This window comes from Bombus pyrosoma, linkage group LG2 (genome assembly GCF_014825855.1).
Source record: "Bombus pyrosoma isolate SC7728 linkage group LG2, ASM1482585v1, whole genome shotgun sequence".
Classification (NCBI taxonomy): domain Eukaryota; kingdom Metazoa; phylum Arthropoda; class Insecta; order Hymenoptera; family Apidae; genus Bombus; species Bombus pyrosoma.
This window is the reverse complement of record NC_057771.1, coordinates 10,372,543-10,387,920: the sequence shown is the minus strand read 5'-3', so window position 1 is coordinate 10,387,920 and position 15,378 is coordinate 10,372,543. Positions and strand designations below refer to the sequence as shown.

The 15,378-nt window shown below is 38.2% G+C and overlaps 5 protein-coding genes across 7 annotated transcripts in view; 3 read left to right on the top strand and 2 right to left on the bottom strand.

Moving 5' to 3' along the window:
- Positions 1-142: 142 nt before the first annotated feature.
- LOC122574464 (ER membrane protein complex subunit 6) lies at positions 143-1,406 on the bottom strand. The gene is made up of 5 exons (XM_043742112.1): positions 1,235-1,406; positions 763-923; positions 604-696; positions 478-497; positions 143-365 (listed from the first exon to the last, which is right to left on the bottom strand). The coding sequence occupies exons 1-5, from the start codon at positions 1,269-1,271 to the stop codon at positions 335-337; spliced, it is 342 nt and encodes a 113-aa protein (XP_043598047.1). The 5' UTR covers positions 1,272-1,406; the 3' UTR covers positions 143-334.
- LOC122574471 (cx9C motif-containing protein 4) lies at positions 1,376-2,328 on the top strand. The gene is made up of 4 exons (XM_043742126.1): positions 1,376-1,488; positions 1,601-1,759; positions 1,867-2,003; positions 2,087-2,328. Exons 2-4 carry the CDS (start codon positions 1,702-1,704, stop codon positions 2,102-2,104), a joined length of 213 nt encoding a protein of 70 aa, XP_043598061.1. The 5' UTR covers positions 1,376-1,488; positions 1,601-1,701; the 3' UTR covers positions 2,105-2,328.
- Positions 2,124-2,621, top strand: LOC122574479. Its single transcript, XM_043742137.1, has 2 exons — positions 2,124-2,266; positions 2,353-2,621. Exon 2 carries the CDS (start codon positions 2,359-2,361, stop codon positions 2,554-2,556), a length of 198 nt encoding a protein of 65 aa, XP_043598072.1. The 5' UTR covers positions 2,124-2,266; positions 2,353-2,358; the 3' UTR covers positions 2,557-2,621.
- Positions 2,621-3,889, top strand: LOC122574443 (GPI mannosyltransferase 1). The gene has a single exon (XM_043742066.1). The coding sequence runs from the start codon at positions 2,621-2,623 to the stop codon at positions 3,770-3,772; it is 1,152 nt and encodes a 383-aa protein (XP_043598001.1). The 3' UTR covers positions 3,773-3,889.
- A 74-nt stretch (positions 3,890-3,963) lies between these two features.
- The window catches only part of LOC122574406 (irregular chiasm C-roughest protein-like), a 157,597-nt gene continuing 146,182 nt past the window's right edge, over positions 3,964-15,378 (bottom strand). For all 3 annotated transcript variants that reach the window (XM_043741981.1, XM_043741990.1, XM_043741999.1), the window contains exons 12-13: positions 14,681-14,810; positions 3,964-14,399 (exon numbers count right to left, since the gene is read on the bottom strand). In XM_043741981.1, coding sequence (XP_043597916.1) covers positions 14,301-14,399; positions 14,681-14,810 — 229 coding nt within the window. In that variant the 3' untranslated portion in view covers positions 3,964-14,300. The remainder of the gene's footprint in view (positions 14,400-14,680; positions 14,811-15,378) is intronic.

Below are 15,378 nucleotides of genomic sequence, written 5' to 3'. Positions count from 1 at the left end.
TTTTACAACGCTTTGTTAACATTGTTCATATACCATGTTATTTATTATATGTATATTATAGAAACAGAAGAATAAATACAGATTAACTGCATTTATAATTATTATACACATTAGGAATATTACAATAATGAACGAATTCAAGCAGGTGGAACAGACGGAATAAATGTATTTTCGAAAGTGTTCTATGTACATACATATACAATAAATCACATAGTGCTTTATCAACAATATTATTACTCTGACCAGCAACTGGCAATTATTAGTGATATATTTAATTAGTTAACGACATATTTAGTTAAAAAATATAAACCCTTAAATCTAAACATCCTTTTAATCAGTATACATGTACCATACCATATAAAAATCTAATAATATACTAAGGAAAATATACAAAACATCGCATAGCGATGAGTTACGTAAATATGTCATTTATTCTTGTATTTGAATAAGAATATTCAATTGCTTATAAAAGGATACGTCCAAAACAGTACATATGTCTGTTATATGATTGTAATAAGTCGTAATAAGGAAAATACTTGCCCGTTTTAATGGGTATTTAATATTTCAATTTCTTCCTTTAATAAGGCTATTTATAAAGGATACAAAAAGGCCCCCAAAAAATCCACTAGTTAAAAGATTTCGTCTACTTATAAAATATTTTTTCCATTGACCTCCAGCTTTTAACAATAACATTGCCTACAAAAAGCATTTTTTATTTAGTGTTTATTACAAGATAATAATATTTTTAAAAATTATTCTTACCCATAATCCAAATACAGCAAAAATGTAGAAACCAAAACCATATAATCCAGTTAATCCTAATAAACCAGCTGTGCCTCCTGATAATGCTGCCATTGATATCCTACAGTATTCTACCACAGCAGCATTATTTACAACAGCTGATTCGCTATATGCAATAATCTCTGAAAAAAAGAAGATTTAGTACCAGAGAGTAAGTTTACTTTATATGAAAGTAATATTGTTTCTGAATAATTTAAAAAATTATTTAACAGAATTATTTAATAAATGGCAAGATGAAAATAAAATGTAAATAAATTTCAATGTTGTTTAAAAAGCTATTTTATAAGACTTATTTCCTGTACAATCTGACGTTTCTGGACTTATATATAATATTAATAAATAAAAATATAACCTATGAGAGATGTTACAAATATTTAATAAAATGCATTCAATATTGAAATGACCTTAGAATAATCGATACTCTGTTATTTACCTCCTTTCTCCTGTTTTGTTTTAATTTTTCCCAACATTGTTATATTTCTGTTGATATTAGCAAAAGATTTTTATAATTTAACCTAACACATTCGTTAATGACTATGTATATGTGTACATTAAAGTTCGTTTATCGGCTGCTATGATAAAGTACGTTTAGAGTGCCATCTACCTGCTATCAAGATTTTGTTACGCGTGACGTTGGGTTATTCAGATCATTTTTGTTCATTCTGTTTGAAGTCTAACACACGGAAGGTGAAATTTAATACGCCATCATTAGTATTTCCTGAGTTTTTAATTAAATAGTTATATTTATGCATTTTATAACCAATAAATTTAGTTTTGAAATATCCTTTATTTGCACTAGCTTTGTGATACTAGTACGATCGATCCAGTTGCAACTTCAGATTATATAAGATGTACGTTGTTAAATGTTTGCATATCTAAAAAGATATTTGATTTGTTCGCATGACGACTGCTGATCCATGTAAAAAGTTTGCATGTAAATTACAGCAGTGTTTACAAGGTTTGTATCGTAAATGTAATTTTGCTTTAGGTTGTAAAATTTTCTATTTCTAATTTTTATGATTGCATTTAAGATTATGCATGTGCTGATTAGTTATTCAATTTTAGACAACGTCTATCAACCATCACGGTGTGAGTACGTTATAGAGGAATTAAGACAGTGTTGTATAAAACATTCTGCTATTTCGTTAGTCTGTGATGGTATAGATACCTCCAAACCATACGAACATAATACAGTCGATTACGTATGTACAAATAATTTTGTCATGTATAATCATTTCATTATTGAAAATTTTTACTAATTTACTGTAATTTCGTTTTGTTGCAGAGAAAAGCTCAGAAATAAAATTCATTATGGATAAGAAATTCAAAATTGTACGCTTGGAAAACAACAAAAGATTAATGTCTATTAGAATATGCGGAGCAATAGCACTGACTATTATTTCATCGACATTGTATCAATGGACACAAACACCGCAAATTCCAAAAAACAAGTAGACATAAATATGTTTGTATTTTAACACAAGTAATGTATGAATAAATAGCAAATACACATATAATAGATATTAATATGTGGTAAATAATAATACATAGTTGAAGATGGAAGCCGTGAAAAAAGCAAAAGAACGATTTAGAAAGTACCCAATTGTCATTGCGCAATGCCATGAATCTGGAGCTAAGTATGCTGCATGTGTATTAGCAAAGTCTAATTTGCAAAAAGGCGACTGTGAAAGTGAGTTTAAGGAATTTAAGACGTGCCTAATGAGAGCTGCTGCAAAAAATAATACAAAACTATAAATAAGTAAAACTTTATTTGTTATAAAGAATTTTTTATTTAAGAAGAATATTTAAATTCTTAAAAATGAGTGAATTTTTGTCATTTAAGGCACACTGTGTATTAGCCTTTATTTTCAGAATAACTTTAGTTTTTTACTCAAATTTTCATGATAAAACATTTAATGTTCCATATACTGACGTAGATTATAAGGTATTTACCGATGCTGCGAGACACATGGTAGAAGGATCATCGCCGTTTGAACGAGACACATATCGCTATACACCATTGTTAGCATTTATTCTAACACCTAATATTTTCATGACTGAAAATTTTGGGAAAATCTTATTTTCCTTTATTGATATTTTGGTAACAATTTTAATAAAAAAAATTGTGGCTCTACAAAATTGTAATGAAAAATTACAACATATGTGTGCCTTTACATGGCTTTATAATCCTTTTACAATTATAATTTCAACCAGAGGGAATGCAGACACTATGACAGTCCTTTTAATTATGCTAACTTTGTATTTGTATCTGCAAGATAAGTTCATTCTAGCAGGTTTATTTCATGCTTTGTCAATTCATTTTAGATTATACCCTATAGTGTTTAGTATGCCTATGTATCTTTCTCTTCGCGATAAAAGTTATGTCATACCAACCAAAAATCAGTTAAAACTGGTACTTAGTTGCGTATCATTAATAATTTTGTTGACAGCTATAAATTATTATTTCTATGGTTATAAATTTCTTTATGAAAGTCTCATCTATCATATCATACGCAAAGATCCCAAACATAACTTTTCTGTTTATTTTTACATGCAATATTTATCTGCTAATCAGCTACCTAACGTAATTAAAAAAATGTTTACTTTCTTGCCACAACTGATACTACTACTATTATTGTCATATAAATATTCAAGCAAGTCTCTCCTGCCATTTGCAATGTTCACACAAGCCATGGTAATGGTGACGTATAATCCAGTACTAACATCACAATACTTTTTTTGGTATTTGTCTCTTTTACCATTGTGTCTCCCGCGCTTTGGATTAACCTTACGTAGATCACTATATTTGTGTCTTGTTTGGATTCTCAGCCAAAGCCTTTGGTTATTGGCTGCTTATTTATTGGAATTTCAAGGGTTGAATACTTTTACGTATATCTGGATTGCTAGTTTATCTTTTTTCGTTGTCAATGTTAAAATTTTGAACGACATTATCGTGTACTATAAGTACTAATTAGAAATTTAAAAAAAAGACATTATTATTATCGAAGTTAAATATGATTAGAAATAAAAATATATGTTATCCGTGCAACGTGAAATGAAAATAAAAATAAAAGAGAATAAAATTGAAGTCAAAAAATCTCCAAATCCCTACCCGAAACTATCACGAGTTTAGTGACAGTAGTAGGAATATTAGATACGTGGTTAATGATTCGTAATTTTATTCTTGCAGGAATACAAAATACTTATTTACAGATGGTTTCGTAAAGTAATAGTGGTAGATTCTTAAAAGGAATGTAGATATAGTAATAATAATACAATAATAGTAAATCTTAATGTAGTAATCTAGATCAATTGTGAGCAAGAGCATCCTTTGGATCATTTTTAGAAATATTTCTGTCGTTTATTTCTAAGCTGCTAATGTGATGATATTTAATATTATGGGGATATTGCTCATCAAATTATACGAGAATGCTTCTCACAATTTCTAACGACATCATTCAAACGATACTAATTATTTCATTTACACAAAATATAACAAAATATCATCGATCAAATCACGATTCAGACTGAAAGAAATAGCATTTCTTTAGTAAATAGTCGAACGCGATATATTTACGATCACGTTGAGAGACAAACTTCGAACGTAAAGAGAAATTATCCGAAGTGCGACACGAAATGACCCTATGGATACATGAATCATAAATGAAAAAAGTAACTCAAGTATAGTTCGTATAACTATAGGTCATCACGGCAGACGATGCAACATATAAAAATAGCATTATTTTCTTTCATTGCTTTCGTTTACAGTTTATTGAACTGTGTGCTATGTGAAATAATCTATTTTATTTCCCTTGACGTGAACAGACAGTTGATTTCTGCCCGAAGTCGGTCTCACCGGCTAGGACACAAATCACCGATAATACAAGGAAGTTAACAGAAGAAGTGATAATTCCAAACCTTGCAGCGATTCTCGAACAAACGCATGAATCTCTAAATAGTCGGTGTAAATTTCGTGTACCGGCTGCAAGGTCCAGAAGTTACGTACTTCGGTTTTAAAGTTTTACGCTATATCGATAAATCAATTGTCATCATTCTAGACAGAAGAATAAGTTACATCTCTGAGAGAATAAGGAAAACGAAGAGAACACCCCGGGTTTGCGTGACGCGAAATACTCCTTATTATACCCAGAGGATTGGCGAATAAAGCCCGAGCGTCGCTCACTCTTATTTCTGCACGAGGGGAGTAAAAGAGTACGAAAGACGGCGCTCGTTAGAGGATATGCGTGCTCAAGTGCATTTACAAGGTCGCAAAGCAACAATATGTCTCGATGTATGCGGCTTTAAGACGTGCGTAGAGAAACGTGAAATCACTCGATATTGCACGTACTCGGCGGTTAACGCGCGCGTATTTTTACAATGGAACGATGCAACTTTTAAGCGCATCCGGACCATTCGTTCCTTCTTGCTTTTCCACGCATCGAAAGACTTTCATTTCTTCGATATTATCGTTGTATCTATTTCCTCCCTTTTCTTTTTTTATTCCTCATACTCTTTTCTCTTCTTGCCTTCGGTTAGTCCTTTGCTAAAAAATTAAAGCAAATACGATAAAACGTAAAAAGTCCACGAATACGTGTTCCAGAGATAGACTTTGTCGTGGCTGTGGTGCACGGAGATTCGAAGAGGGCTTGGTGAAAAAGGTATTGGTATTGGGAGGAGAGTTGCGATTGCAGACAAGAAATGGGATCGTCTTGCATGGAATGAAGGGTGAAAACGTGAGACTACGAGGGCTGTTATATGGCAAAGATTTAATAAAATATGATAACAGCAGTGATACACATTACACTCTACGAGAAGTATAAAATAAACGGCACTGGCTGCTTAATAATTAGTATGTAAATCAATTAACTATAAATAATTATAATAATAATAAAAATCGTTGTTGTGTTATAATGATGGATGATAAGTCGCGTAAACAAAAATGTACACCTTACAAGTACGAAATTTCTTGCGTCGATCGATCACGATGATTACGATAATAGACGATGGATACTTATCTAAAAAAAAACATACTTCAATATATATATATGAATATATACTTATGTTAACAATAATAATTAAAAAAAGAGGAGAAAGAATAATTAAAGCACTCGGTGTAACGCATGAATAAATGCATCATCAAATTTATACGTCATAAACTCAATTAATATACACAACATTAAAATAAACATTTCTTTGGTCTTGTCGTTTCTTTTCTTTTATTCGCGTTGCAAGAAAGAAAAGAAACGTGTCCCGTCTCGTAAAATTTAGTCCTCCGGGCAAGGAAAAAGAAATTAGAAGAGACAAAAATGAAAATAAAAGAAAACACGAAGTTCGATCAAAGGGTGAGTGTACTTATGGCAGTGAGGGGAAGCGAGTGGGCTGAACGGAAATGATGAAAGTTTCAATGTCAGTTTTATCGGCCAGGTGTACACTAGTGGTAAGGGCACGCGTTAATACCTATCGACTGTCGCGACGCGGAAAACATTGAAAATTTCTAAGCTTCTTCTTATTTTCTTTTCTTTGTTCCTTTGTACTTACATGTCCTTAAGGTTATATGGTGCGCGCGCGCGCGTGTGTGTATGTTTCGCGAAGTGATCGAAGGGGAATGAGAAAATGCGACAGACGTTAGCTAAACTCGGAATAAAAAGTTTTTTTCATTGGCACACTGTCGATATCGAAGAGTAAGACTCGGTAGTTTTTTCGCGGTACGTTCCTCGATTCTCAAGAAAAGAAAATCTTCATTTAACTCTCTCGCTCCCTTTCACTCTAAAATGCGCTCTCTCTCTCTCTCTCTCTCTTTCTCTCCCTGTTTTTACTAAAAATTTTTTCTCGCTAACGGAAGATCTTGTGCGAACAATGCTTTGTCTTTTCCCGTGGGTTTCGTTTTCGCGCCCAATCTTTGCGTTACAGGTATGTACGTGCGAGGAATTTTGGATCGAATTGCGATCGAACCAATGCGGATCAAAGTTTCATGATTTTCGAAGCATATATTTTTCATATTTTATATATATATATATATATATGTATCTTTGTTTCCGATGCGGATGAAAAATGTGTATCGTTTCTGACAAATCGACCTGGTTTCCGTTAGAACGTAGGGAGGGATGCGTTCAATCGTCAAAGTGGCGATAACAATTCGTTTGTGCATTGTAGATCCGCGTATGACGTATCCTGTTGTCACAAAAGAGCGCTTGATCGCGAAATACGAAGCTACGAAATTCACGATGGCCGGTCGTTGATTTTCATATCGCGTTCGCGGCGATTCAATTCACTGTCAGGCAGCGCGATAGTAAGATCGATGATCGATCGTCAAACAAAATCCCCAGAAACAGCGACTCTCTTCTTCCTTCCCTTCGTTTTTTATAAGGAGATCTCAAAAAAGTGTCTAGCTAAATTGTTTTGTTAGGCTATTATGATACAAAGTAATGTACACTAAAAAGTATGATTCGCTGTTCATAGTCAAATCTCTAGTGTTCGAAATATTTACACATGTTTATTATTCACCCTCCTTTCGTTCGAATTATCCTATAGTCCACTTGGTGCACTTCTGTTCGTTTCGTCAAAGGATCATCGATATTGACCGATTCGCTGATGAAATATCAACGTACCGAGTATCGGCTGCAAGGCGTGTGTGTACGCGATGTTGCGTAGGTATATAATTATATATATATAATTTCGTTTTCCCCTCTGTTCTTTAACAATTAAATATCAGTTCACTTTCAATCGAAACGGTCGGTTTGTTCGAAAAATCGATCGAGTTAAAAAAAGGTTGCGGTTGGGTGGCTATGCCGAGTTACGCTAAACGCGCGTAAGTAAACGGATCGATAATAACTTGTTATCAAATACGGAGGGAGGAGTCGGGGGATGGATAGTCAGCGGAATAGTATTTCGGCGAACTTCATTCGTGGCGCAGGTTTCGGCTTGCGAAGTTTGCCAATTCGATGCGCGATAGCGTCAGGGATGTAACGGGTTTGCAACAAAAGTTCTTGCATTTAATCGCGTTACGAGAGTTTCCTTCGAGTTTCGGTGTATTTCTTTTAGATCGAGTTACCCTTCGTTCGGTTAATTTACTTTTCGCCTCGGTGTGGCATTTGCGCCACGCGACTCCTCGCGTTACACCTCGTGTGTTACACATCGTTACCGTTTCCTAGTGTCGTTTCTTTTTCCATCGTTAGTTCGCCGAACGTTCCCCGCAATTAGCACACGCATTATTACCGTAATTAACCATTATGGCCGCGCATTAGGCGAGCCTTCGCCTCGGAACCTATTTTCCTACGAGATGTTCGAAATTTTTGTCGAGTTTCTTTGTCGAGCCAATTGTCTAACGTTACAAGAACTTCGTTGCATCTCCGTAACGTAATTGAAATTCTATTGTGCGTGGTTTAATTGTATGTATAAGGAAAATTCGATTCGAACGAATATGATTCAGACATTATTAGCAGAGGCCGAGGAAGGCCAGCCTACCGTTTGAAAACTGGAGGAGGGAAAAGCAAAAAAGTAACGGACGACAGAAAAATAATGGTAATAACGTGTTTGTCGTAACATGATCTTTCGATAGATATCGCGAACGTTCCTAATTATTACCACGAGCTATTCTGTCGTGTTCTTTTTCTCTCTCTCTCTTTTTCTCATTTTATATGAGAGATTGATCCAAACCGAGTCACGCGACTTGTGCACCGACCTCTTCGTACGCGAATTTATCATGCATCGCTAACGTTCGATGCAGTTTCAACGAGCAGTCGTTTACAGTCTTTTCTTTCCCGTTTTGTTCGTTTGTTTAGTGTACCGGTAAAACAGTCTATCGTATTTGTAAAAGTGGATCGATGTTCGAGGGTGTGTTTGTTTTTTGATGCGCGTAGACCGAAACGTTGACTGGAAGAGATTGTTTCACGAGATGATTTTTCATACAGGGGACGAGTGTGATAAGAGTGCGTTTTCGTTAAGTTGTTCCCAAGCGTTGTCGTTCGAGACGTACCAAAAGTCGAATAAATTCCTGGCGCGTTCGTATCAAAAATTATTGGTCGAGATTACTACACACGGTGTACGTTGAAAAGTTTCTTTCTGTAAAAACCTAATGGATTTGTCGGATGATAACTTAGCGATACTCTCCTTTCGATTTCATACAAACGACACGATCAAGAAGATTATCGTACACAATAAACAAAAGAAACGTCGATTCGTCGAGAATTCAAAGTGCAAGTCTTCGATCGAACGGATGATCGGTCTGAATCAGAAGTGCTCGCGTCGCTTCAGAACGATCATCCTTCTTTTTTCTTCTTTCCTACCGCCCTTACGATACTCGTACGATAACGATCGCTGCCGATCGGATCCTCACCGCTATATTATACAAACGATACGCCGATTAATTTTTAAAGATTCGCAACGATTCGCTTGAATTCCTTTTCGCAGGCAGCATTACACGCCGCGTAACGCTTTCTGAGAAAAAAGCTTTAACATCGAGAAAAATATGGGGATATATATCGTATCTCCTATATGTCGCTCAGTCGAATTCGAAATAGCATTTTTTTTTTTTTTCTTTATACTCAGTAATCGATGCAACGTGTTTAACGTAGCTTTTATGGATAGCACGCGAAAAAGTGTTCATTTTCTAAAAAGTCACTTTCCATTTCACAAATGCGTGGACGGGCGACTCGATCGTTTTTAAAATATATGCTACCCGATATCGAGCTCTTTGCACGGTAATTCACATATCTCGTTTGGAGGTTGACAGTACTTTTTTGTATTTTTTTTTCTTTGTTCGTTCAAGTGTTCTTGTTCTTAAACCCGAGAGCGTCAAGGAGTTATTTACACAACGAACGGTATGGCACATCTCATCGAATCAAAACGTTGCCTTTTTCGTTCTTGTGTTTCCTCTCGTTCACGCCTCAAAATCGGGAATCCTGATTAAATCGCCATTCGTTTAACTCTGTCGCGTGAAATAGTAAAAACGATCGGATCGCCGGATAAGGTTTGCGAAATAGTTAGTAATAGGCCATAATCCCTAATCGTAAAGTATGAAATGTATCAACAAATTTGAAAAAACTTCCCTCGTTCACCCTATTAGGCAATATTTTCCCTTTCTTCATCCCTTTCTCTACTCATTCTCTTTGACATTTTTTCCATTTTCGCGCATACTTAGAGAACGCATAACCGTTCGTCACAGGACTCGTCATAAATTGCCTAACAATATCGCGCTTTATAACACACAGCGTGACCGAGCCGAGCGCGAAGTTTCCTCATCGAGATGCGGCGAACGTTTCGAAATTCTTTCGAGAGGCGCGAGTTTGCGCGTCGCGAGAATAAACCTTTCAATGAAAACAACGACGTCGGGAATTGCACGAAACGAAATGATTGCACTATAGAAAAATAAACTATTCGAAGTTATCGATCATGCTCTTACCCGCGAACTTCCTTAAACCGGAATAAGCGAACAGAAGCTTCGCAGGAAGAGATTCGCGCGCGATATCTCGAGTGCATGCAGTTCGCATGGTGAAATCGCACGGCCACGCTCGAGGAGGAAACTTCGCGATGGCTCTCGTTCCTTTCTTTGACTAAAGGCGAAGAAATCGATATAATTTAATTAATAATTGACAGATAACCAATTAATACGTATAGGATGGCCCTGCGGCAAGAAGGCGCAAACTCCTAAGATTCAAACGACATAAACTTTTCTAATTTTAACATTGCCCTGGACCATCCAGTACATTGATTGTAATTACTTCCCGCAGTATACTTCGTTATAACCTACATTTTTATAATAGAAATCATGTGTCTGTATGTATAGATCTCTCTCTTTTCCTCTTTCTGGTATGGCCTCGTGCCGTCTCTAAATGTACGCGGATTCGTTTCCACGGATCGAACGTGTTTCCACCGTGTACGTTTTTTATGTCTTTTGTTTCTTTCTTCACCCCGCTGAACCTGTACATTCCGGAATTTCACCAAGCATTTATACATTTACACGTGACGTGTGTGCGATCGTACGCGCAAGCGCGCGTGCCGCGAAACGGCGCCCGGGCCTTCTGGCACACGCGCATGCGCACAGTATTTCGTTTGCGCGCTTTGAATGTGAAAAGTTCAAAATTCTTTCTCTTTCTCTCACAGACATTCTCGCCTTTCTTGCTTTTACACTCGTTAACACTCACCCACGTACGCTCTCATTCTTTTAAATAGTTAACAGTAACATCAGGATGAATATTGTACAGAATGATTGATGTACAATAATCTGGACTTCCGGTGGACAGTTCCATGGCCCGGAAATGGGAGACTCCGTCGACGAGGCTGGTCGATTTCGCGACAAGAAGAACACGACGATCGAATTACGAGAGGAAAGATACTTACGAGTACGATAATACTACACTGTGTAATTTCGTTCCGATCTGACCGTGTTCTTCTCGACGAAACGATTCGAGTGCGAACAGAGGAACTGATCGTTTCGTGACGACGGACTGCGCACGATCGCGGTCGATCGTGGGATCGAGAATGAGTTCTCGATAGTAAGGAAGTATTTATATTACGAATACTGATTTTCTTTCTCTTTTTCGATCTACGACGACAGGGTCGAAAACTTTCGAGGGGAACTGTCCGTCGCGAAACTGTCCGCATAGTATCAGATATGCACATAGTGTTTTATCTTTTCATTCTTTTTCACAGTTACAAAACTAACTAAATCTTACGAGATACGGTGAGCAATAATTCCAGTTATGTACAGAAATTATGTTACATACGTTTGAATATAAAGATATTTTCTCCACAATACAAATGTATATCCATTCGCTTTTTTTTTAGCTCTGAATGCGCCACGATCACCGTCATCGTTCATTCGAATCCCATCGTCGTCACCGACACGTTTGCTCGAGCTCTACATTTCCTTTTCTCCTTTTCCTTTCTTTTTTTTTTTTTTAATTCTGTTAATTACCGACGCACCACGCGAGTATGGGGCCAATCCGTAGCGTGCAGCCTTTTTCTTTCGAAATCGTTTTAGTAATTGATAGGCTACCCTGTTTCGTTATCGTAATCAATGGTATTATGCTCGCTGCATAGCATCGCGACGTCAATGAGCGATGTATCTGTTTGTTTCGTTTTTTACCGTGTTTTTCTTTGAACTTGAGGATTCTGTATCTCGAGACCGTAGATCATCGCCGAGGAGAAGTCTTAATAAGTCTGGATCCTCGTTCGACGAGCTACAGGCATTGCAAACGAACCAGAAAACATTTTAGACAAGAACGAAGATAACTTAAGAACGATTGTAATCGAACGAAGAATTTTCGGCCAGTTTCTCTTCTCTTTTTCCTTTTTAAGTCGCGCTCCATTTTTTCTCCCGAAACGAGATACACGACCATTTACATTTAACACGTTGTTTCCTCTGCTTGATCGTCTATTAATTAATATCGTTATAATATTATTTACACGAAGCTGTTCACCATCCACAAACGAGCTTATTCCGATACAGCTTTGCTTTTGTAGCGCCACCAAACTATAGGCCCTATGTTCGTATTGACAACAGGTGATATATTTATATATGTATATATCTAATCATTTTAGCTATCTATCTTACAAAGATCGGCCCGTGGAACGCTTCGATCGCTTTCCAAACGCGCGTATTTTCACGATTGAAAATCCTCAGGCCGGAAGGAGACACGAGATCGCGATCAATCTTGTCAGACAAGCAGCACGATCCGTTCGAAGTGTCCTTTTTTTCTCGTCTAGTGCGCTTACTTGCGAATACTGCGCGAGACCTAATATTTTTACCTACAAATAAAAAAAGGCAGCGCGACACAGCGTGACGTCGAAGTAGCAGCCGAGACGTTATGCCTGTTCGTGTTGACGACGCGATCCAACGATTTCTTCGTATTCAACACGTCACTCTTACCTGGACATCCGTCTACGTATCACATGTTCAAAACGCGAATTATCCGTACGAAGCACAATTATTCGATGTTCATTATTTTCTTGTTCACCTCGTGGCGTTTTCCCTCGTTTAGGAGACTGCTACTACGACCACAATGATCCGCGATGAAATTCGATTCTCGTTTCTTCTTTTTTTTTTTTCGTTACGTTTCGAATGAACATTAAATACTTATCGAGATCTATAAGTATGCGAATAAAAGATTGTCGATACCGAGTGGTCTGTTCTCGTTCCGAAGAGCTCCTTCGATTTACGAACCTAACCACCGTCCTTCGTTTCTCGCTAATCCACCAACTACCCATTTTCGATGATCATTCCCTTTCATCTTCTTCTTCTTTTGTTTTTTCCTTTTTTTAATTGATTTCTATCGAACCACGTCGAGCCACGTATTTCTTTGACATTTACGATAACCCCGTTTATCCTAGTCCAGTCTCTTCGATGTACAAAGTCGACTATCTTATTTCTATTAGACGATAGAGAAAAATACACTGTGTTCCCGAGTCGATGAAGGAACCTTCTTATCCCTCGATTCAGTCTTCTTAAATAGAGTACCACGCGTAGTCAAGGCTAATCAATTCTTCTCGACAAGCTCGATCGGTCATTGTCGTTACCACAGTTGTTCGCCATTAATTCGATTCTTGTTTCTGCCGTTTCTCGAAGTCGGCCAACAAACTTTACAACTTTCCTCGCATCCTTCACGATCTTCCCATACCGGTCGAATAGCTTACAAGTTTGACGAGAGTTGTTTTTTGCCAGACTCTATGTTCTCAAGCAGTTTTAAGCGTTCACGTTTGCCCGTTGTTTCACCAGCTCCGTAGCGCATTCACTGAATAATCGTAGTGTCAATTCCTTCGTAAGCAGGAACGTATCGTAGACCCTGTCGGCCCGTCACGCTCATCCTCTCGTGGATCCTCCTGGGCATCGTTTCCAGTAGGTAAATGCCTCTCGCGTATGTCTTCTTCTTTGCCAACAGTTTCTTCGTAACATCCACGCCGGGATACTCGGTAAGCTCTTGCGGTTCTTCGCTCGTTCCAACTTCTTGTAACCTTTCGATCGTGTCCCGAGAGATGTCACGAACAATCCGGTTCTCTTCGCTTTGCCCGCGTGGAATCGTCAAACTTTGTACGTTCGACTTATCCAAACGGTATTCGTCGATCGTCGAAGACGCAGGAAACGGTTGCACGGTCCGATGACGCTGCTCCACGAGTTGTCGATGATCACGGCTGGCCCTTCGTAATTGTCGTAACACTATCTCGATATATTTCAATGCTTCGCCGTTTTCAGCCATTCGTTGCGCTCGTCCCTTCAATCGAAATTTCCTCGTCTCGTCCTTCGACTTCGTTTCTCCGAGCAATCGTTCGACTTCTGGCACGCGTGCGATCGTGGAAGCTCGTCGAACGATATCACGATCTTCGAATTCGACGCTATCGTGGCTCTGATGAGGGTAGTTCTCCTCTAAATTTTCCGCGAGAAACTTTTCATGCGACCTGAGCGTATTCGACTGTCGAGTCCATTCGATGGCTTCACGGTTCTCGAAGGCGGTACTAGTTAGGTCCGAACGTCGACGGTTCTAGTTCGGATAGACCCCCTGGCCTCATACGTGCGTCGCTAACGTCCCTACCGCCGAGGTGCGCTTTACCGTCGCCACTCCACCGTTTGGGCCGCCCGTGATGTAGTGTGCCGAAAGTGGTGCCTGCAAGATCATCAAAAAGTTACAGAAAATTAGGAATTGTAACGTTTGGATCGATAAGGACTTTGCAGTGAACGCACTTAATACACATAGCACTGAATAAGAGTGGGCGGTGTAACATTAAAAATAAGATTGATTTAATCGGCGCGATTAGAATCAATTGGTTGCACAACTATCTCGAACAAGATCTAAAGTCGAACTAGTTCAGGTGAGCGTAGGAATGTACCTGAGATGTCGTAACTGTGCCTCGGAATTTGACACACATTCACTGCCATTGTACTAACCTGCGGTCCAGCACCGTTCAAGGTATTCAAGCTATTCATTCTCATTGCTTGCGTGTAGGGCGGTGGTGCTGGCGTTACTCCCGGCACAGCCGTGTGTGGCGCGTGTCTCAGTTGCTCCGCGGCTGACATTCTATTGTTTGGCAGAGGAAAAAGACGATCAGAACAATTTCTTGCGTGATCTATATTATCGTATAGAATATCGCGATTATAGCGTGTACGGGTCGTTCGGGAATTGTTTGATCGAACGACGAAGCGCGGATTTGTTCGATTAATATTAAACGTGACTGGGATCTGTTCGAATCGACGTTATAAATATTCAAGACAGACGATTCATAATTTACGTGGAATATAATTAATCCCCGGAAACGATTGCACACGCGGCGCGGCAAATCCGGTAATCAATACGTCGTAAATATTATAACGTTAACGCGTACGCTGTCCCAACGTCAAGTTCTCGAAATAGCGGCCGTATCATCTTCTATTACCCTGCCGCATCCTTACACGACACGTTAGATCATCCCTCTACGAACTCTATTCTTTTCAACGATTTCCTTTCATCCGCCGTCGATTCATGGAATATCGCGTTCCAAACTACCGTCGACTATAATTTCATCGTCTTCGGTGCAATTCGTGCGCGCCTCTGTAGGATTACTGCGCCAAAACACAATTACAGTGGGTCAAAGCTTCCTCTATTATCC

Excerpts from the sequence above, each read along its gene's own strand:
- LOC122574471 (XM_043742126.1), top strand. The coding sequence starts at position 1,702 with ATGACGACTGCTGATCCATGTAAAAAGTTTGCATGTAAATTACAGCAG. Across the intron at positions 1,760-1,866 it reads ATTACAGCAGTGTTTACAAG|ACAACGTCTATCAACCATCA; the intron begins GTTTGTATCGTA and ends ATTCAATTTTAG.
- LOC122574479 (XM_043742137.1), top strand. The coding sequence starts at position 2,359 with ATGGAAGCCGTGAAAAAAGCAAAAGAACGATTTAGAAAGTACCCAATT.
- LOC122574443 (XM_043742066.1), top strand. The coding sequence starts at position 2,621 with ATGAGTGAATTTTTGTCATTTAAGGCACACTGTGTATTAGCCTTTATT.
- LOC122574464 (XM_043742112.1), bottom strand. The coding sequence starts at position 1,271 with ATGTTGGGAAAAATTAAAACAAAACAGGAGAAAGGAG. Across the intron at positions 697-762 it reads TTGCTGTATTTGGATTATGG|GCAATGTTATTGTTAAAAGC; the intron begins GTAAGAATAATT and ends TGCTTTTTGTAG. Across the intron at positions 498-603 it reads GATTTTTTGGGGGCCTTTTT|ACATATGTACTGTTTTGGAC; the intron begins GTATCCTTTATA and ends ATCATATAACAG.